Source organism: Chlamydotis macqueenii, chromosome 16, assembly GCF_036417535.1.
Source record: "Chlamydotis macqueenii isolate bChlMac1 chromosome 16, bChlMac1.mat, whole genome shotgun sequence".
NCBI classification, from domain to species: Eukaryota; Metazoa; Chordata; class Aves; order Otidiformes; family Otididae; genus Chlamydotis; species Chlamydotis macqueenii.
This window is the reverse complement of record NC_141571.1, coordinates 2,121,577-2,140,691: the sequence shown is the minus strand read 5'-3', so window position 1 is coordinate 2,140,691 and position 19,115 is coordinate 2,121,577. Positions and strand designations below refer to the sequence as shown.

The following is a 19,115-nucleotide window of genomic DNA, read 5'->3' as shown; positions in this document are numbered from 1 at the left end:
CCCCTCGTTATCTGTGACGAGGTGCCCAGTGGAGCAGAGCTCGTTTAGCATTTGCAGATGGGCGCTAAGCAGAGGGTGCAACCCAGGGTTTGTCTGTTAGGGTCAAGGCAGGTTCCCTGGGGGTTCATCGTCCGTCAGACTGGGACAAGCCCTGGGTGTCTGAGTGTAAGAGGAGGGCCTCAGCATGTGGAGGACGCGTGGTGCGCTCCGTACCGGAGCAATGCGGTGTCGGCGTTTCTGGGGGATAGAAATAACACAGGCAAACTCATCCGAGCAGGGCAGAGGGAGCTCAAGGTTATGAAAATGAAATCATTCTTCTTCTTTTGCTTTTGCTGCTACTGTTAAAATGAGTAATTGTGGAGCAGCCGTGTCCAGACAGCTGTTTCTGCTCGCGGTTCCTGGTGACAGTCAGAGGTGCCCTGTGCAGCAAGGAGAGCAAAGAGCGGCCGAAAGTCACGCTGACTCAGGTGGGCCTCCAACGATCTGCGGGTCGGGGATGGTGGACACAGTCCCGGGCAGCCAGTTTTGTGGAGAGAAGATCAGATTCGACGGGGTTCAATGGGATGAAATAGGGTTAACGGGATAAACGCCTGCTGCTGTGCGTGGTCGGGGAGGGCAAAGGAAAGATCTCCAGCCTTGTGAGGAGGTCGGCCACGCGCTTCGGGGGACCCAAGGGCAGTTCTTGGCACCAAGCAGGCACGTCAGTCCTCTCCGCCGGCGTTATGGGTGGTGGTTGGGTGTTGGCCGCTGCCAGATGTGGGATGCGGAGCTCCTGACAGAGAGGCCTGGTCCAGTGTGATGGCCACGCACCAGAGTCACCGCTGCAGTGCCGTGTTCCTGCTCTGCTATGGCTCCTCCAGGACATCTCCAGTGGGCTCTGATGGAGGAAAACCTGGGGACAGGCTTGTCCTGAAGATTCTAGTGATAGATGTTGCCTGGGAAAGCAAGGTTTGCCGTTATGAGCGCTCCCCTCACCTTGCCCAACAAATTACAACCAACCAGGCAGTAAACTTCCATGGGCCATTACCTCCGTCACGGAGGAGGTTAAGTGTGCTGAGGGCCAAATTGCCTTTTAATGTCATCTAATTGATTTTATAAGCTGTTGTGTTAACAAGAAGCTCTACAGCGTTCCTCTCTGACAGTTGGGTAACATCTGGTGCGTGCCCTTCCCCAGTGGTGGGCAAGCACTGGGAGTTACTGGTCGGCATCAGCTTTGCGTGTAACACACACGCTGCTCCCCAGGGCAAGGGTTGGAGAAAGGGTGCTGCAGAGACCAGGGGCCAGGAGCTTGGTCCTGACTTCCCTGGGGTATTTGGGAGGCCTGTGTGGGCAGGGTGCAGGAGCGCGTGGCTGGTGTGGGGAGGCCATCCACTGTCCCGTGGGGAGGGCGAGGACAAGAAGCCTGTGTTGATGAGGAGCTGCAGGGTCCCCATGGAGCTGGGGAGTGCTTTGTGCCGGTGCTGGCTCCTGCCCTGGCAGGAAAATGGGACTTTAACTGGGTGCCTCAATGGGGAGCAACCCCCTCATCCCAGAGCGGAAACAACGCACCGTGCCAGCCTTGGCTGATGGGATGGGAAGAGTGTCCCTGTGTCCCACACCCCAGACAGATCTCTTGCACCATATACAACACTGGCTGCTCTCCCAGCAAGCACGGTCTCTCCGTGCTTCATATCCCCCACCTTGTGCCATCAGGAGGAGCTTCCCCGGGTCGGGGATGAGCCGGGCTCACCTCTGACCAGGGCACCTCATGGAGCCCTTCCGGGCCTTCAGGGGCGTGTGGCTGCCCCAGCGGGAAAGGCTTCGCTGGAGGTGGCAGACGAGGCGGCACGGGGCTTGGCACTAGCTGTACTCTTTGCCACAAGAAAAATGAGCAAGCTGATTTTTTTATTTGGTTTTTGGCTGGGCTGCAAATCTCTTCTGGCTCCGAGCTACCACCCGATGCTGGTCACGTCCCAGTGGCACCAGCCCTTCAGCTGTGCCCCTTGTTTGGGAGGCCAGGAGTTACTCCACCTCCCCAGAGGTGGACCCAAGCTGTAATTAATGCTGATGAAGCCGCGTGCGATAGCAGTGATGCCCTGCACACGTGCGGAGTGTTGTTTGTTCCTGACTCCCTGTCAGCCCGGTGCTTGCTCCAGCTCTGACTGATGGGCCCAGCAGCTGCGGAGGATGTTTGAGTTGCTTTTCGTTTACGGATTCGGTGTGTCGCTGGTAATTGGAACGTGGCAACATCTAACACATAACAGATGATACGGCTGTGCAGGGAATTTGTCATTGCTTCACTCCCCTACGGCAAGAAGGGCTCATAAGTCACAGCTGACAAATCTTTTAATGACTTTTAAACTTCATTTACAGAAAAGAATGGCCATAATCAACAAACAATGATGGGTTACTAATCTTTCTGTGTTAGAGAAGGAGTCTGTGTCTGCAGCCCCCCTCTGTGGGACCTCAGTGCTGCAAAGGGAAGGGGATGCTGTCCCAGAGAAGGGCTGGCAGAGCGCGAAGCAATACCGACAGCATCAACGGGGAGGCCTGAGAGTCCACGCAGTCCTGATCCATCACACGCAGACACGGTATGCAGGACGGGCGCGACGATATTGATGGAGCATGAGAGCAGCAGACAAGGTACTTTCGTCTCTGGCTTGGCCCCAAAGCCCGCTACTGCCGGTGGGGAATCACCAGACCATCTGTCACCTCCGGGCTTCGGGAAAACCAGTGCTGAGGGGGGCACAGCACATGGGAGCAGGCACACGCTCCGTAAAACCCGGCTTTCTCTTAGTCTTTGCATCTGTGTAGAACTGGAGAGGCAAAGACCTGTAGCTGGGGAGCAGGTTTTCTGATTTTTCAGGAGGAAGAGGAGTGGCTGCCAGCCTAGGTCATGCTGTGGTGGTCACTTCCAGCTGCTTTTCAGGTCTCCCTCTCCCATCATGGCAGGCTGCTCCCTCCCACCTGAGACACTTTGCCTGGGGCGAGGGTGCCTCCTCAATCCCTATGGAGCCTCTGAGGTGGCGTTCAGACAACCAAACCTCAGCAAATCCCACTGCTGGGGAAGTGGGAGCCGGCATCCCAGCAACTTTCCAGAGATACGTATCGTAATCATTTCTGTCGTTCTACGTATTTAAAGTGTCTGAAATAATTTTGAAAGGCAATCAGCTGATAATTAACTGTGAGAGCGGAAAGGAGCGTGTCAAAAACCTCAGCTGTTAAAGAACTGAGGGTTGGTGTGCCCAGGACCAGACACTTCATTTTGCTCTGCGCTCCCTCAGTGACCCATCCCGTGTCCTGCCCCCTCCTCCCAGCACCATCCCGGGGAGCGTGCACCTGACTCCGGCGATACCTGTGACGTGACGTCCCATAACGGGTGGGGGGACAGTCAGCTGGTTTTCTGTGTAGGAAAACATGAGCAAGCATTTACGCGGTCTGGTTGGCGTCCCCGAGGGACCCCTTTGATCTGCGGGGTGTGACTGCACTGACGTTATTCTCCTCCGCTCATGGTTTTGCCGAACCTCCTGGCATTCGGAGCTTTGTGAAAATCCCCAGTGGCAGGAAGCACGTGGTGCCGTGGAAACCCCTGACTTCTGCTCCGTCATTCAGAAAAACCAACCATAGCCCTCATGCCTCGGGAGAGGTGGGGATGGCCCAGGTGCACAGCACAAACTGGGGGTGAACAGGACCAGTTTGGCTGGAAGCAGAGCTGCATTTGTATGTTAAAGAAGCCGTGACATTAAGATGCAGAACTTCTGCTTGGAAGACACCAGCAGAGTTGCACCAGTGAGGCTCCATCTACATCAGGTCCTCTTTGGGAGCTGGGTGGCCCTGGCAGATGATTGAATTACCTGGTGGTGGGTTGGCATCATGAAATGGAGTTCCTCCTGGAGCCCACGTTTTCCCCCTACTTCAGTGTTGCCCTGAGGTACGAGGTCCACTTGTCCTTCTCACAGGAACCTGCGTCGTGCACTCTGTAGGGTGGGACATGGCCCAACAGCGGAGCTTGGGAGTGCTCCTGAGGGCACCCAGGAGGGATGAGTAGAAGGATTTTGTCTGAGGAGGTGAGCACTGGGCTCATGGAGCAGGGCAGGAGGGTCTTCTGCGACCGGAGTGGGAGCCCCGCTCTTCCACCTCTGTGGATGCAGGAGAGGCAAAAAGCAGCAGCAAAGATGCCAGTTCATTACCAGCTAGGAAAGTTCTCGGAAAGTTCACTTGCTTTTCCTCATAAATAAATCATTTGCTGTTAAAACAACATTTGGGCTGGGGGGGGTTATTCATTGGGGAACATCAAGTCAAGAGCTGGCTGCTGAGACCCCGACTCCCCTGCGTACGAGTGGGAGAGTGGGGATGGAGACAATAGGCTGTGAATGATAAAGAATTAAGAGTAATTTTCAAGAAATTAGTCATGGCCAGCCATTAATGAGCATCTTAGTAACACGCTAATGAGCTGGCTGCAGATGCCTGTAAAAAAAGACTTTAATTAGATTAATATGTGTAGCATTGTCTGTGGCCTGGTGGGTGATCATCAGGCTTCGCGCCGGTGGGATTACGGATGACATTCTGTTTAATTGCTGTTTCCTTTTCATTTTCTTTCCTTTTTTTTTTCCTTGTAAAGATTCTTTCCTCCAAAGGACTTTGTTTCTCTTCTCAAACATAACCTAAATGTTATCCGTGGAATTCTGCATCTGAAAGTGCTGCCGGACTGCGCTTCTCTGATTCAGTTGACCTTTAAAATTTATTTTGCTGCTGTCAAAAAACATGTTAGTCTGTTCAGGAGAGATTTCCAGGACCATTAACAGAGACTCCTGAAAAGTTGACTTGTTGTGTATTCTGCAATCAAAGGATGATCCTAGCTTTTTATTTATTTTGAGGAGAAAAGTGCCTTAATTTGACAAATATTGGCGTGGAAAAGCTGAGGCCAGAAAAGTTCCGTGTGAATTGGGAGTCAGTGTTCAAGTGCGGTGTCAGAGCTGCCAAGGAGGGGAGGAAGCTGGGGAGCTGATCCACGTGGGCTTCAGGAGGTGCCCTCATTCTTGGTTCCTGCAGTCCTGACGGTGGGATTTTGTTTTGGGCCCCGTATGCTGTCAGGGCTCTTCTCAGGTTTGTTAGCATGGGAGTGGGAACCCAAATTTAATCTGCCAAGGTTGATACCTGTCCGAAAATGCACGGCAGACACCCTTGTTTGCATAGGAATTTAGCATGGGGCAGGACTGAGGGTGAGGGGTGCGCTGGGTGCTCCATGCTGCCATGTTGCATGGCTGGTGGGACAGCTTCTGTCTGTCCTGGCCCGAGGAGTGACTTTGGCTTTGGGAGGCGGGTGGGAGGAAACACCGCCTCCAAGCCGACGCAGACCTACAGCTTCGGTGCAGCTGCGGAGCATCCATGGTGAAAACCACCTGTGTCCACACCAGCATCTGCCCCACGGGGACCCCGCTTCGCTCCAGCACGGCCACACGCGTGCGCAACGAGCCGGGCGGCGTTTGAGGGAGCCCCAGTTGGCAGAGACGGGCCGGGGCAGGGGCAGCGCTGCTGCGGGGACTGCACAGGTGGCCCTGGGAGGTCCCAGCCATGGGTCACCCCTCTGTCACACTCATTAGGAAGGAGTGAAGGCAGTAATTAATAGATTTTAAGCTTTCTATTGGCATGAATGATATGTAGGACAGATGGTTATGAGGCACGGCTATAAACTGCGTCCTGACCTGATAGGCTGTGTCACTGTTGTACCTTTAACAACTAAACACTTATTAAAACAGCCCTCGATTATTTATTGCTCCATTCCAGAGGATTTACCAGTTGCACTGAAACTTAAATAAGAGCCAGATTTTCAAGGGATTGGCAGGATTTCTCCGGTTCGGAATGGCTCGTTGTTTTAATTAAAAATTAAAAATAAGGCTGTTTGCATAGCAGGACGGACGGTTGAAGGGAGATTTAGGGGAGCGAATTCTGGTCATGCTGCCACGAGCAGCAGCCACCTGTCTGGGCACCGCACCCTGCGTCCAACAGGAGTGAACCTCAGGTTTGTGGAGAAACCACCCAAAACCAGAGAGGTTAAGGAAGGTGGTTTGCCTTGCCCCATCCTGGCTGGCACTGGGCTGCAATGTCCCCAGGCTCGGGGGTCCTGCTGCTTCGGTGATAGGTGACAGAAGCAGCACGTGGCGGTGACAGTGTGCTGCGGCTGCACTGAGCCCGCAGCAGCTCCAGGAGAGGATGTGCCGATGTCAAAATTCACAGCGCGTCAGGCGTGGCGTGAAGTGAGATGGATGGAGGGGACAGAGCCAGCCCCTCCTGCCAGCGCCCTGCGAAACACGGGGCTCGGTGTCTGAGGAGGCGATGAGGTGAGGTTATAAACACGGCTTTGACCCCACGCTCCCCTGGAATTTGCAGCGTGCTTGCGCCAGCAGCAATGGCTGGGTGCTCTCCCCATCCAGAGCCCCTACAGCGACATCTCCCCACATGTCTGCGTTAACACAATTTCATTCTGCCAAGGAAAATACGATGTGCAGGGTGGAAAGTGGGCTGAAACTGGGCTTGCTGCCCAAGCCCACATAGCTCATCTGCAAGGAGGAGCCCTGGGAGGCGTTTGGAGAAGTTCACGTGCCCTGTGCAAGGAGCCCCTTGGCTGACAGGGTGGGACAGCCCAAAATACCATGCGAGAGACCCAGGGACCCACTCTGTCTGCAGCAAAAGCATCCTCCTGTGCTCAGTTGTGCTTCACAGGGGGAAAAGATTTGCCCACGGCTTCACAAAGAGCTCGTCTGGCTCCTGCTGGGCTGGTCTCCAGCTTCTGGCCCTTCCAGTTTGCTCAGCGTAGCAGAGATTTCCCCAAAAGACAGCCCTGGCCCTGCAGGCCTCACCTAACAGTGGTGACATCTTTATCTGTCCCCTTTTTTAATAACTTTCTGGTCCCTTAAAAATCACGTGTGGGAGAATCGAAGCTGTTTTCCCCAGAAAACCCATGGATTGGTTTCCTCCCAGTTTATTCCACACAAGCCACACAAGAGGGAGCAGGGTCTTTCTGCTCGCTGGGAGGAGCGCCGAGCCCCGCCGGATGTCTGTTGGGGGCTCAGAAGTGATTAAAAAGATTGCGGGGTTCACGTTGGTTATTAAACGAACGCTCCGGAGCTTGGCTCTGTTGTCTGGGGACTCGCTGGCAAATTCCTGGCGGCTCTGGGGGGAGGAGTGATTGACACCGGCGGGGACAGGGACTTTGCTTTTAAATGCCTGTGCGTTTCTGTGCTATCCGTGGAGTCCCTCTGTCTTGTAGCTGTCCCTGTTTGTTCTGAAAATGGCTTTTTTTTTTTGGCTAAAAGGTCTGTTTTAGTCAGAAATCCCTTTGAGCCAAGTGTCTGGGTTGAGCGCTGCCCGGCGCCGTGTGACAGCCGTGCCAATTTGTTTGTGCTAGGGCACATTAACTGCCCCCTCTCTTCCTAAAAATCATATTTCTTGCGAGAAAGTGCCAAGAAAGGTGTACAGGCGTTAAAGGGGTGAAAGCAAGGGGGACACCTCCAAAAAGCAGGGAGGTGGTGCAGAGTTGGGTTTTCTCCTACACAAGAGCACACGAGGTGGTTAAAGAAGGCCTGGACCATGCTGCGTGGTTCCGGCGTCCTGCAGCGTGCGAGCAGGGATGCGCCCGCCCTGTCGTCGGAGCGGGGACCACCCAGCTGGGACCACCCAGCTCTCCCTGAAGGTAACATCCAGACACACAGGTTGGTTGGTGCTTTTTTGCCACCCCGAGTGCCAGCTTTTCCCCAAACCTGGCAGGGAGTGGGTTTCGCCCTTCACCTCACGCCGGAGGTCCCCACAGGACGTCTCCATTTGTCATCTGGCTCCCAGTGGGAATCCACCAAGTTGGGAAAACTCCTTGCCAGGTGGAGACAGGGACAGGATGAAAAACCACGTCTCCCCTGTTGTGAACAAGCGTGGTGAGGGGGGTAACGGCCCGGCTGCGTGTTGCCGTCATGCTGAAATAACGAGTGCTTTCTGCAGGAGAGCGCTGGGACCCAGTGGTTTTTCTTCGCCTCCTCCTCCGACAGCTCATCACTGAGGCTGAGGCCCTCGGGGTGCACGGGCACCTGGCTCTCAGTTATACAGCTCATCGGTGAAGCAAGGCCCTTAAAGCAGGGAGGAGACATAACTCATCACGTAAACCAGCTCTGGCCGCGGGCCATTACAGGGTTGAAGATCAATACTTCTAATACTGAACGCTGGTGGCAGCAGGGACTGTGACATTATTTGCAGCCATGCTGTCCTAGGAAGAGAGGAGAATCACAGAACCACAAAACGGTTTGGGTTGAAGGGACCTTCTAAGCCCACCCAGTCCAACCCCCCTGCCAGAAGCAGGGACATCTCCAACCAGATCAGGTTGCTCACAGCCCCGGCCAACCTGGCCTGGAATGTTTCCAAGGATAGGTTAACCTGGGCCAGTGTTCTACAACCCTCAGTGTAAAAAAATTCTTCCTTATGTCCAGTCTGAGTCTACCTCCCTGTATTTTAAAACCATCACCCCTCGTCCTGTCACACCAGGCCCTGCTGAAGAGTTTCTCCCCACCTTTCCTGTAGGCCCCTTTAGGCACTTTCCTTGTGCGTTGCGGAGCAGGGGGGGTAAATCCAGGGAGAGCTGTGGTCCTGGGCGCTGCGGGAGGGTCGGGTTGCGGGGCTGATGGATGGTCAGAGGATGGTTGGAGAGCCCAGGGGTGGCGCGGCATAGGAGCAGATGGATGTGTTTCTGGGGTTGCCATGGTGTGACTGTCCCCTGCAGAGCTTGCAGGGTCCCGCAGGAGGGAAGGAAGGAATGAGGGAACTTCTGACAATCTCATCCTTAAGTCTCCATGAGTCTCTTTATGTCTCTGGGGGCATTTGGGAGTGGGATGGGCCATCGTGATGTCTCTGTAAGCTTTGGTGAGGCCAGTGGCACACCCCTCCACCCCCGACCTCTCCTGTCAGGGCCTCAGTTTCCCTTGCAGAAGGCAGGGATAATCATGGCAATCCGTCCTGGTGTTCTCTGAGTCCTGCAGGTGAAGGGCCCCTTTCTACGTTCATTTATCTGTATTTATCCAAGCGTTCATTTATCCAAGCGTTATCACTAGTTGCATTTTGTCTTCTTCTCTTTTCCCACTCAACCTGTCTTGTTGCAGTCCTGCATTGAGGGATGAAAGGTTAACGAGTAGCTGTGAAAATGCATCTGCTGAAGACAGAGCCGTGGTGTTTGACGGGAAGGGACACCGAGTCAGCGTGGCTGGTGCTGTGCCGGGTTTAGTCTGGGCACAAGGCGAAGTGCTCTGCTGAAGTGCGGTTAGCTGGAGCATGAGATATTGATACGTGATGGTTAAAATGTCCTTTTCCAGTTGTTCCAGTAAGAGGGCCAATAAGTGATGCAAAATTAATATTGTGTGTAAGGTGAACCCCTAAATGAGTGGAATGAAGATGGCAAGGGAGGCTCTTTTCTCTGGGGTACACCGAGCTTGCACGGGGCAGCAGGAGAGCGCTTTGCACGAGGTTTTGCAACGCGCAGTCAAGTGTTTTGTAAGCAGCACAACGAGAGCAGTGCAGGCCACTTGTTAAATCACTGATGGTGCCCAGAATCTCAGAGCAATGCCGTGCTGGGAGCCCAGAGCCCCTCCTCCCCTGCCAAGGCCCCGCTCACCGCCTGCGCAGGGACAGCAGTCGGTGGGCAGATGGCACGGGGAGAGCATCCCATCTGCAGAGACGTCGCCTCCTCATTGGCTTCCTCCGAAGTCTTTCACAGTGATGTGGCCGTCACCTTGCCTGACCTTGACTTTGCCATCTGGTGGCCCTGTCCGGTCCCTGGTCAGCCACGGGCATGTCTCTGCAGACCTGCAGTGTCCTGAGATGGCCCTGAAGGCGCTGGGGCTTCCAGCAGGGAGCCAAGGGAAAGGCTGTGCTGAGGAAGGCGGGTGCTGTGCTTCTGCTCCACCACCATTGCCCCAGGTGCTGGGAGTGCCTGTGGGCACTGCTGGAGGGGCTGGGGAAGAGCAGCCTCTTCATGGTGAGGGCGGTGAGGCGCTGGAGAAGGTGGCCTGGAGAAGCTGTGGGTGCCCCATCCCTGGCAGTGTCCAAGGCCAGGTTGGACGGGCTTTGAGGGGCCCGGTCTGGTGGAAGGTGTCCCTGCCCAGGGCAGAAGGGTTGGAAATGAGTGATCTTTAAGCTCCCTTCCAACCCGAACCATTCTATGATTCTGTGATAAAATACCTTCCGCAGCTCTGAGGTGACTTTTCGCAGGTGAAAACCACACACTGCGTATGCGGCACACCATAGTGATCCCAAAGCGTCCCCTCTGTCTCAGGAAGATAGAAACCAAACGGATATCTTTGAACAGATATGATTTTTCCTGCAGAAATGTCAGCAGGCAGCCAGACTAGCTTTCATTTCACACCATTCCCATCCCTGTCCCTCATTCCTCATAGTCCTCAGGGGTGACGCCTGTTCTCAGGGGCTGCCCCTGAAACACCCCAGCCAAGAAACTCAGAGGACCACGCCTTGGGAAGCAGGCTGGAGTGGCTTCCAGCCGATCTGGCTGGTGGCTTGGCGATTCCCAGGCTAACAGTGACACCTCCTGTTCGCACAAAATTCAGCTCAAAGCCCAACAGGTACACGCGCAGCAGAGCACGGATACCAGATGGGAGCACACGGGCTGCTTCGCCGTTAAATCTCTGCGTTGGCAGCCAGGAGGCTCCAGTCCTCGTCCAGCTGCAGGTGCAGTTGCTGTCCCTGTGCATGGCGCTGGGACGGGCTCAGCAGGGGAAAGCCTAGAAAGGTGGGCATCTCTGGAGATGGGACCCCCCAGCTGCCGCTAGTTGATGTTGAGAAGCTGGTTCGCTCGCTCCAGGCTTGCTGGGAGATTTATCCCCCACCACTTTTTGTAAGAGTCTGGCAATTCCCTTCACCCCTCCTGACTCCCCGTTTGTTCATCCAGGTGTTCAAGATGTCATTGAAGGTGCAGACGAGCAACATCACGAACAAGAATGACCCCAAGTCCATCAACTCCAGAGTCTTCATTGGCAACCTCAACACAGCCGTGGTCAAGAAGTCGGATGTGGAGACCATTTTCTCCAAGTATGGCCGTGTGGTGGGCTGCTCCGTTCACAAGGGCTACGCCTTTGTACAGTACTCCAACGAGAGGCACGCGCGTGCTGCGGTCCTGGGCGAGAATGGGCGTGTGCTTGCTGGCCAGACGCTGGGTGAGTCTTTTCTTCACCGTTTGGGTGGCCGGGCACAGCACGGGTTGGTTGCTCCTTAGGGGATGGTCAAGGGATGGCCAGTCCTTGGTCAAACTGGGACATAGATCTGCAGATCAGGGTCAGGTCCAATGATGGTGAGCAAGTCAGACACAACCTAGTGATGACTGAGCAGCTCCATGGTGACAAGGCAGGTCTGGGCCCAGGCTGGGAACCAACCAGTGGGTCAGGGTCAGCAGGGTCCATGGCCAGGCACAGGCATGGCTGTGACAGAGCTGGACACCAGCACTCCTACAGCACAGCACAGGTAGGGGCTGAAGGCCCTGGGTCCCATGTGGTCAGAAGGGAGACTGGTCATGGCCATTCAGGCCATTGGTACTCTCAGGACTGGGACATTCTGGCCCAAAAACTCATGATCTGAGCTGCGACTGTAGAAGCTAAAACACAGTTCTGAATCATCCCATGTCATTGTTCTTGATCTCCTGGGGAAGAACAAGGGTGGGAGAAGACATTGCCTGGTTCCCTTTCTGGACCAGGCCTTACCTTTGCCTGTCAAGAGAGACAACAGCCTAACTCAGACCGGCTCAGACTAACTGCAGCCAGCTGATGTGAAATGAGATGATTTCTCCCGCCGCGACACACGAAGTCTCTCGTCTGCTCTGCTGTGTGATAAAAAATAGCAAACAAAGCCGCCCCAGCTGCGCCCAGCTGCAGCCTCCTTTTGCAGATCGCTCTGAAGTGTCACATGCTGAGCAGCTCTTGTCACCAGCTCTAAGCTGAGAATTGGAACGGGAGACAGTGTTTTTAATGAAAAATTGTTATTTCCAAGCCTGCTGCCAGCGGTGGTCGTTGGGCACTCAGGAAAGCGATTTGCAGCCCGTTCGCACCCTGCTGCTGGCACAGCGGTCTGAAATAAAAAGTTGCGTGCTAGGTCTGAGCTTTACGGCAGCGTGCTGTTTCCATCCCTGCGTTGCTCAAATACCGGGAACTTCTTTTCACTTCTCTAACGGTGCAGAGAGCGGAGCAAGGCCAGGCGCAGTGTGCCAGGGATGCTTCCAGCGCAGGATTGCCTGTGTGTGCGGAGCCCGTAGACAGGACAATGAGGCCCTTGGGGAGCAAAGAAGCGTGGTGGTATGCTCCAGAGAGACACAGAGATGCAGCTAGCACTTAGCTGAACTGAGAGATGGAAGGTTTGCCATGATAGGAACCTCTTCCTCTCCTCTCAGTGGTGGGCCCACGGGTCTGGCACGCCAACAGGAAAAAAGCACTGGATTATAGCTGGAAGTCCTGTACGTGCGCTGGATGAGGTGCAAATTCAGTTCCTTTTCATCTGCCTTCCCTTCATGGGCCAGTCTCACGACAGAAGAGCTCAGCAGGCTTTCCTTTGTTGTTCATGAACCTTTGACAGGCTGGGAGAGCTGGGGCTGTTCAGCCTGGAGAAGAGGAGGCTCCAGGGAGACCTTATAGCGGCCTCCCAGTGCCTAAAGGGGGCTGCAGGAAAGATGGGGAGAGACTCTTCAGCAGGGCCTGGTGCGACAAGATGAGGGGTGATGGTTTTAAAATAGGAGATAGATTCAAACCAGACATCAGGAAGAAATTTTTTACGCTGAAGGTGGTGGAGCACTGGCCCAGGTTGCCCAGAGAGGTGGTGGATGCCCCATCCCTGGAAACGTTCCAGGCCAGGTTGGCCGGGGCTCTGAGCAACCTGATCTGGTTGAGATGTCCCTGCTCCTTGCAGGGGGGTTGGACTGGGTGGGCTTTGAAGGTCCCTTCAACCCAAACCATTCTATGGTTCTATGATTCTATGACGAGTATAAACATGGGGACGCTCTCGTTTTGGGAGAATCCAGCAGAGAAGAAGAGCTGAACAACGTGGTTAGAAAATGTCTTTGTATATAAAGCAAGGCAGAAAGTCCCCCTCTAAAAAAGAGGCGATAGCCACATAAGAGTGTGGAGAGCAGGGACAGGATGGGATAGGCGGGGGACACAGCAGAGACGTTGCGGAAGGGCCTGTCCCGCGGTCTGTTCATGGGCAGAGTTTGGGGGATCCTTCGAGGTGATGGCAAACCTTCCCTCCCCAGGTGGGCAGCCAGAGGGCAGGCTGCTTCCTACCCTGGCAGCCTCAGGCAGTAACTTCGGCAGGGTGCAGCCACGCGATCCTGCTGCAGAGCTGCCAGCCACAGCTGCCAGGCCAACGGCTGTGTTTTGGGGAATCGCCACCCACGCCGTGGGGCAGTGCCCGGTGCAGGGGCAAAGTGCCCCCAGCCTACCCAGGGGCAGCACCTTGTTGGTACAAGCAAGGCCAGCTGTCCCCAGTGCGGCGGGAGGTCGCTCAGCAGGACCGCGTCCCCATCTGAACCCGGAGTGCTCCTGCACGGCAAGCACTCGCTGCAGTGACTCAGTGACAGCAGCCCTGCATGGGACAGTTCGGGTGACACCGCCTTACCTGCCGCAGCTGTTCAGGTGGGAAAGGGACTTTGCACCCCCATTTAGGAAATGCAGTGGGAAAGCATCGTAGCCTGGCACATGCTGTGAGCACTGCGCCTGACTCATCCGAGTGGGCCTAAGGATTTCATCTCCCCCAGCATCCGTGAAGCTCCTGCAACTCCTGACAGATCGTAGGAAAGCTGGTCCTTGCAGAAACCCTTCAGTCAAGGCCTCCGGCTCTGGGTGGCGGGCTGCACTGCCGTGGGACGGTTACACACGCCGGCAGTGGCAGGAGGGCTCAGCCCTCCGTCTGCCCCCGAGCACCGATGATGATTTGCAGGTGACAATTTCCAGCACGTACCAGAACGAACGAGCAGAGCAGCAGCCGCTTCCCAGCTCACGTCTCCCAGCTCGGGAGACGTGAGCTATATATATTTATATAGCAGTTCTTCCATTTTTTCTTGTTTCTTTTTCATCACCAGACATGCAGACAGTCAAGTTTGCATTTTAATTGATCAGCCAGATACTGAATGCATCACAAAACGGTGTTTGAACCCATGGCTGCAGCCCATCCTGAGCCGGGACATGGACGGGTCTGACCCCCTCTGTGCGTTCTCCAGTGGCTCCCAGACACCCCAGTCACTGCAGGAGGCCGTTCCTGTTCCTGCGGGGAGCTGTGCACTGGAAGCTGGATCCGCACCAGGACTTGACCCCAGCATGTTGGCCAGACAAAGCACAACCCCCCCATGGAGTTTGAGCAAAGGAGCCTGGACGTGACGGGAGGGACAGATTCTGCCTGGGGTGGGCAGATGGGTCCAGTCGTGCAGAGCAGGGAGCCAGAGTGGGAACAAGATGCAAATCCTGTCCTGGCTGAGCTCTTGTCTCTCCCTGCTCACTGTCGGGAATCCGGAGGGACCGGGCTGCTCAGCACCGCTCTGGGTTGACAGTAGATGTTTCCTGGCCTGCGTGTACCAGTTCCTAGCAGTGCGTACCAGCAAATTGAGCTGATTGTTGTCATTCTCCACCATTGGGCTGTCGTTGCGTCTCCCTGGGAGGGTGCCGATCGGTCCAGTGCTGTCGTTAGCTCACCGTTCTGCAAGAAGAGTGACTGGCAGCTGGCGAGATGCATCCTGACAGCAGAAAGGGTTCACCGGAAGGGAACTGGAGCTGCACGGGGTGTGTTCTGGGACGCACCAGGAAAGTGTTTATTGCTCGCTTCTGTGACAGCAAACAGCGTGGCCAGAAGCATTGCGGTGCTCAACAGACTCTGAAAGGCAGCCGCATAACGGTCGCAGGGCAGCGGCTGGCCATGGGCCCGTCCTGCGGCCGTGCCTGTCCTTGCTAGCGTTCAGGCCCCGCACTCCTCTGCGTTCCCCTTGGCAGCAGAGGGCGGAGGGTGGAAGGCAGCAGAGCAAACGCGTTCTGATCTCAGCGTGCCTCCAGAGGAACACGCAGCGCAGCGGCTGAGCAACACCCTGACACCACGCTCGTTGTGCAGGCTTAGAAATAGGCTGAGCTCAGCGGCGGTAGGAGTGAAGCCTCTTGCACAGTCCAAGAAATGGCACAGCGAGACGTCTGGGCGGTGGGAGCATGTCTGTGCCTCTTCGGAGCCATGGCCCACGCGTCAGCCTGTGCGCCTCCTGCTCGGGTCGTTTCAGCAGTGTTCCAGCTTTCTTGTGCTGCTGAAGGTGATTTTCCTGGTTGATAACGAAGTCAGCACACTGATCACTTTGGATCACTTTGCAAGCTCTTTATTTTGATGGTGAGCGGGCCAGCCTGTCCACATTTCTCCATAAAATCCTTCCGGGCAGCATGAAGGAAGCAACTTGTAGTAAGCTGAAAGCTGCTGGGTTTCATGCCATGTCCCGCAGGCCCTGAAGAGGTGAGAGCTTAAACACCCCGGTTTGCAGTCACAGAGCCACAGACCCTGAGCCCCAGCTGGAGACCTTCACGTCCACCTGCACCTCAGGGGCTGTAACTCGTGCCCCAGCGTAGGAGAAGGACCTGCCCCAGTGCTGTGGGGCAGCCCCTGTCCAGTCCAGCCCAGTGCTTGTGGTCTTGGTAAGGAAACGCTGCCTTGCCTGGCTGGGATCTGGCATGCCTGGAGCTCTGACGCCTATTTCGACAGAAAGGACCTGAAGAACAGAATAGTTTAGGGCAGATTGGAGAAGCCAGCTGGGAATTTGCTGGCCGAGAAATGAGGAGGAGGTGAGGCCTGGTGCTCCCTGTAGCTCACCTCTCTGCAGCTCTGGGGCCGCACTCGGCGTTGGATCGCCAGGCTCTCGGCAGCCCCCGTGAAATTGGCTGTATCTTTATTCTCACATCAAAAGCCCGTTTGGCACCAAGGCCGAGGAGAGAAATTTCCTCAGTGGGCTGGGAGAGCTCATTCTCACCTCTTCTGCTGGACGATGCTCCTCTGCGATCAGCTGGGTTGGCTGCGGGCACATCCACGCACCCCATGTCGCTTTTAACGTAGCGCAGTGCAGAGGGGTGCCCGGCTGGCCCGCGCTGAGTGTTCATTTTTATTCTAGAAGGAGCAAGGGATAAATTGTTAGCAGCCTGCAGCGGGTTTGTATATTGTCCGTGCCTGATCATCGCAGCACCGAGGGCTCCTGACCAGCCCGTCCTGAGTTTGTGTGCGTGTGTTAGGCCGCTTGTGGGGCATTGACTTCAAAGATAAATGGTTGGTGGCTTTGTAAGGGAAAAGAAGATGCTTGCCCAGTGCAAGAATATACTTGCCATCTTGCAGAGGTACAATGGGGCCCCAGACATGCTAAGAGCTGGTGGAAATGTGGTGGGAGGTGCGGGGGACTGATGGCAGGGCGGTGCACAGCCTCCTGTGCGCCGTGGTCGGATGCGGCTCCCGGTGACCGTGGACGTGCCGAGTCACAGCTGCGTGTCTGTTCCTTGCAGATATCAACATGGCCGGGGAACCGAAACCCAACAGACCTAAAGGGCTGAAGAGAGCAGCCTCCACCTTGTACAGGTAGGTCTGCACCGCGCCACCTCCCGCGGCGACCTCTCCGGGCTGGTATTTGCCTTCTGGCTGGGGCCGGTTTTCCCACCCCGAAGGCTGCTGCCCTGAGCCCCCTGACCCCTACCCCAGGCAGCCCTGGGCCACTGCTGCACCTTCACATCTGCTCCTTGGGCTTCTTGGCCTTTGCAAGGGAGGAGAGCCAGCAAGAGGCATCAGCGGCAGACCCACGGTTGGCCAGTGCCTGTGGCGTGGTGGGGCTCTGCCTGGGCATGGTCCAACCTGTGAATGGTGTTGGACCTGGAGATCGTTGGAGAAAAGAGGGCAGTACCTGCTTTAACCACAGCAGAGGTCTGGAAGGAGGTGCAACAAGAAGACCACTGCCCTCCAGCCCCAGATCCTCCAGGGATAATTTGGGAAAAAACACTGGAAAAGGGCAAGAGAAGAATGACAGGGAAAGGGAGAGAAGAAAGGAAGAAAGTGGGAAGCCCTTGGGGCAGCAGCTGGAGGTGGACCAAGAAGGTGACCAAGGGAATCCCCAAGAGAGCCTGTGCTGTGGAGAGGTGACCAAGGGCTCAAGGGATCGGGAGGGACACGGAGTCGGTCTGTGGGAGATATAGGGCATTACAGATGTCAGAGTCAGCCGTCAGTGCCACCGTTGCCAGCTCTAGGGACTTTATCAAGATTTTTCACAAGAAGTGAAGATTTTTGTTTAAGCCCCGGAGCCTGGAGTCATGGGAGCATGGGAGAAACTCATAAAGTTCTTGCTCCTGAGGCTGTAGGAGGAAGAACTTGAAAAGGTATTTGGAGAGTATACTGCAGGTTTCAAGAACCCCAAAACAAATAACAAGATCCCAAACGTGTTTTATTTATAATTTCTCATTATTTTTGTGCTAGTTTTATGGCAGGGAGACTGGGGCACTGAGTTGGGGTTTAGAAGGTGTGATGTTGGGAAGGAAAGACTAAAATCAGTATCAGGGTTACAGGTGGGTGTAATACCAAAGGAAATAATGAGGGAACTGTAGGTTTTTCTACAAAAAAAAAGTACATGATTCAGTGTGCTGCAAAATGGCAGCCCTCAGTGATGGCAACGCTCTTCTGGCATAGGCAAATCCTGCAGAGCTTCAGCAGCCCTCCTCCCACCACCCCTGAGGCGTCTGCTGGGACCTCCCCCGAGCCGCTCAGCCGAGTTCTTCCTTTGCAGCCTTCACCAGGCAAGTTTCCCTCCATTGGGCCAGCCTGGTCCTTCTCCAGAACTTGTCCCTCAGGATTCACCGGGGATGCCAGACGAGGGGACGTGGACACTGCATCCCCACGCTGATGGATGGAAATGGAGATGCCACAGATCCTTCGATCTGAGCTCTGAGTGTCAGCAATATCTCACCCCAGATGGGTGACACATTTAAACTGGGCCATCTGGCCCAGCAGAGCTCACAACATCTCGCAGGGAACCCAGGTTTGCCGTGAGCTGTGGTTACAGCTTCCCTAACCGTCAGAAATGTTTCTAAATGTTAGACTTCCAAACTCACAGCGCTAGAATTTGTAGAAATGCTGTGTTCAACACCTAAGACTTTTTTCAGAGGTTGAGTTTTACTTTGCCTCGCTCCCAGTCTGTATGAGAGGGTCCAGGGCAGGGCAGGGAAATCTCATTTTGGACATAGAAGAAGCAACAATCCTGACAGTCTTACTTGATCCTGCAGCCCAGGGGAATATCTGGGTGTTTGATAGAAATCCTTTGGGATGTGGCCTACCCCTACAGGTAAAACATACACCCAGCTTTGTGCTGTCGTAAGTTTTCTCGGGTCTCTCTACAAGAGCGACCTTCAGTTAACACCAAACCTTGCTGTCATCTCTGCTCTCCCCCGATCTCTCCGGATCTTCAGGGCCTCCCTCCCTCTGCCTCCGGCATTTGCCGGAGCATCCCTGGGCACGTGGGGAGTCCCCTGGGTGCTCCTGCCTGGCACCCCGGCCACCATTGCTGACACAGAAGTGTCTGGAGATACGGCACGTGAGTTAGTGAGGATGGCTGGAAAATGAACTTGGATTTCATAGAATCATAGAGTGGTTTGGGTGGGAAGGGACCTTCAAAGCCCACCCAGTCCAACCCCCCTGCCAGGAGCAGGGACATCTCCAACCAGATCAGGTTGCTCAGAGCCCCGGCCAACCTGGCCTGGGATGTTTCCAGGGATGGGGCATCCACTGCCTCTCTGGGTGACCTGGGCCAGTGCTCCACCACCCTTGGCATAAAAATTTTTTTCCTAATATCTGATCTGAATCTGCCTCCCTCTCTTTTAAAACCATTACCCCTTATCCTGTCACACCAGGCCCTGCTGAACAGTCTCTCTGCATCTTTCCTGCAGCCCCCTTTAGGCACTCGGAGCTCTCTCAGGTCTCCCCGGAGCCTCCTCTTCTCCAGGCTGAACAGCCCCAGCTCTCCCAGCCTGGCCTCACAGCAGAGGGGCTCCAGCCCTCTCAGCATCTGCGTGGCCTCCTCTGGACCCTCTCCAACAGGTCCATGTCTTTCTCATGTTGGG

The 19,115-nt window shown here is 55.2% G+C and overlaps 1 protein-coding gene across 2 annotated transcripts in view; it reads left to right on the top strand.

The window, feature by feature from the left end:
* Positions 1-19,115, top strand: part of RALY (RALY heterogeneous nuclear ribonucleoprotein) — a 117,643-nt gene that overhangs the window by 88,064 nt on the left and 10,464 nt on the right. The window contains exons 1-3 of one of the 2 annotated variants that reach the window (XM_086760535.1): positions 2,436-2,622; positions 10,919-11,183; positions 16,521-16,593. In XM_086760535.1, the coding sequence (XP_086616661.1) occupies positions 2,605-2,622; positions 10,919-11,183; positions 16,521-16,593 (356 nt within the window). In that variant the 5' untranslated portion in view covers positions 2,436-2,604. Of the gene's footprint in view, positions 1-2,435; positions 2,623-10,918; positions 11,184-16,520; positions 16,594-19,115 lie in introns of those variants that run through there. The other variant, XM_086760536.1, reaches the window with a different exon arrangement.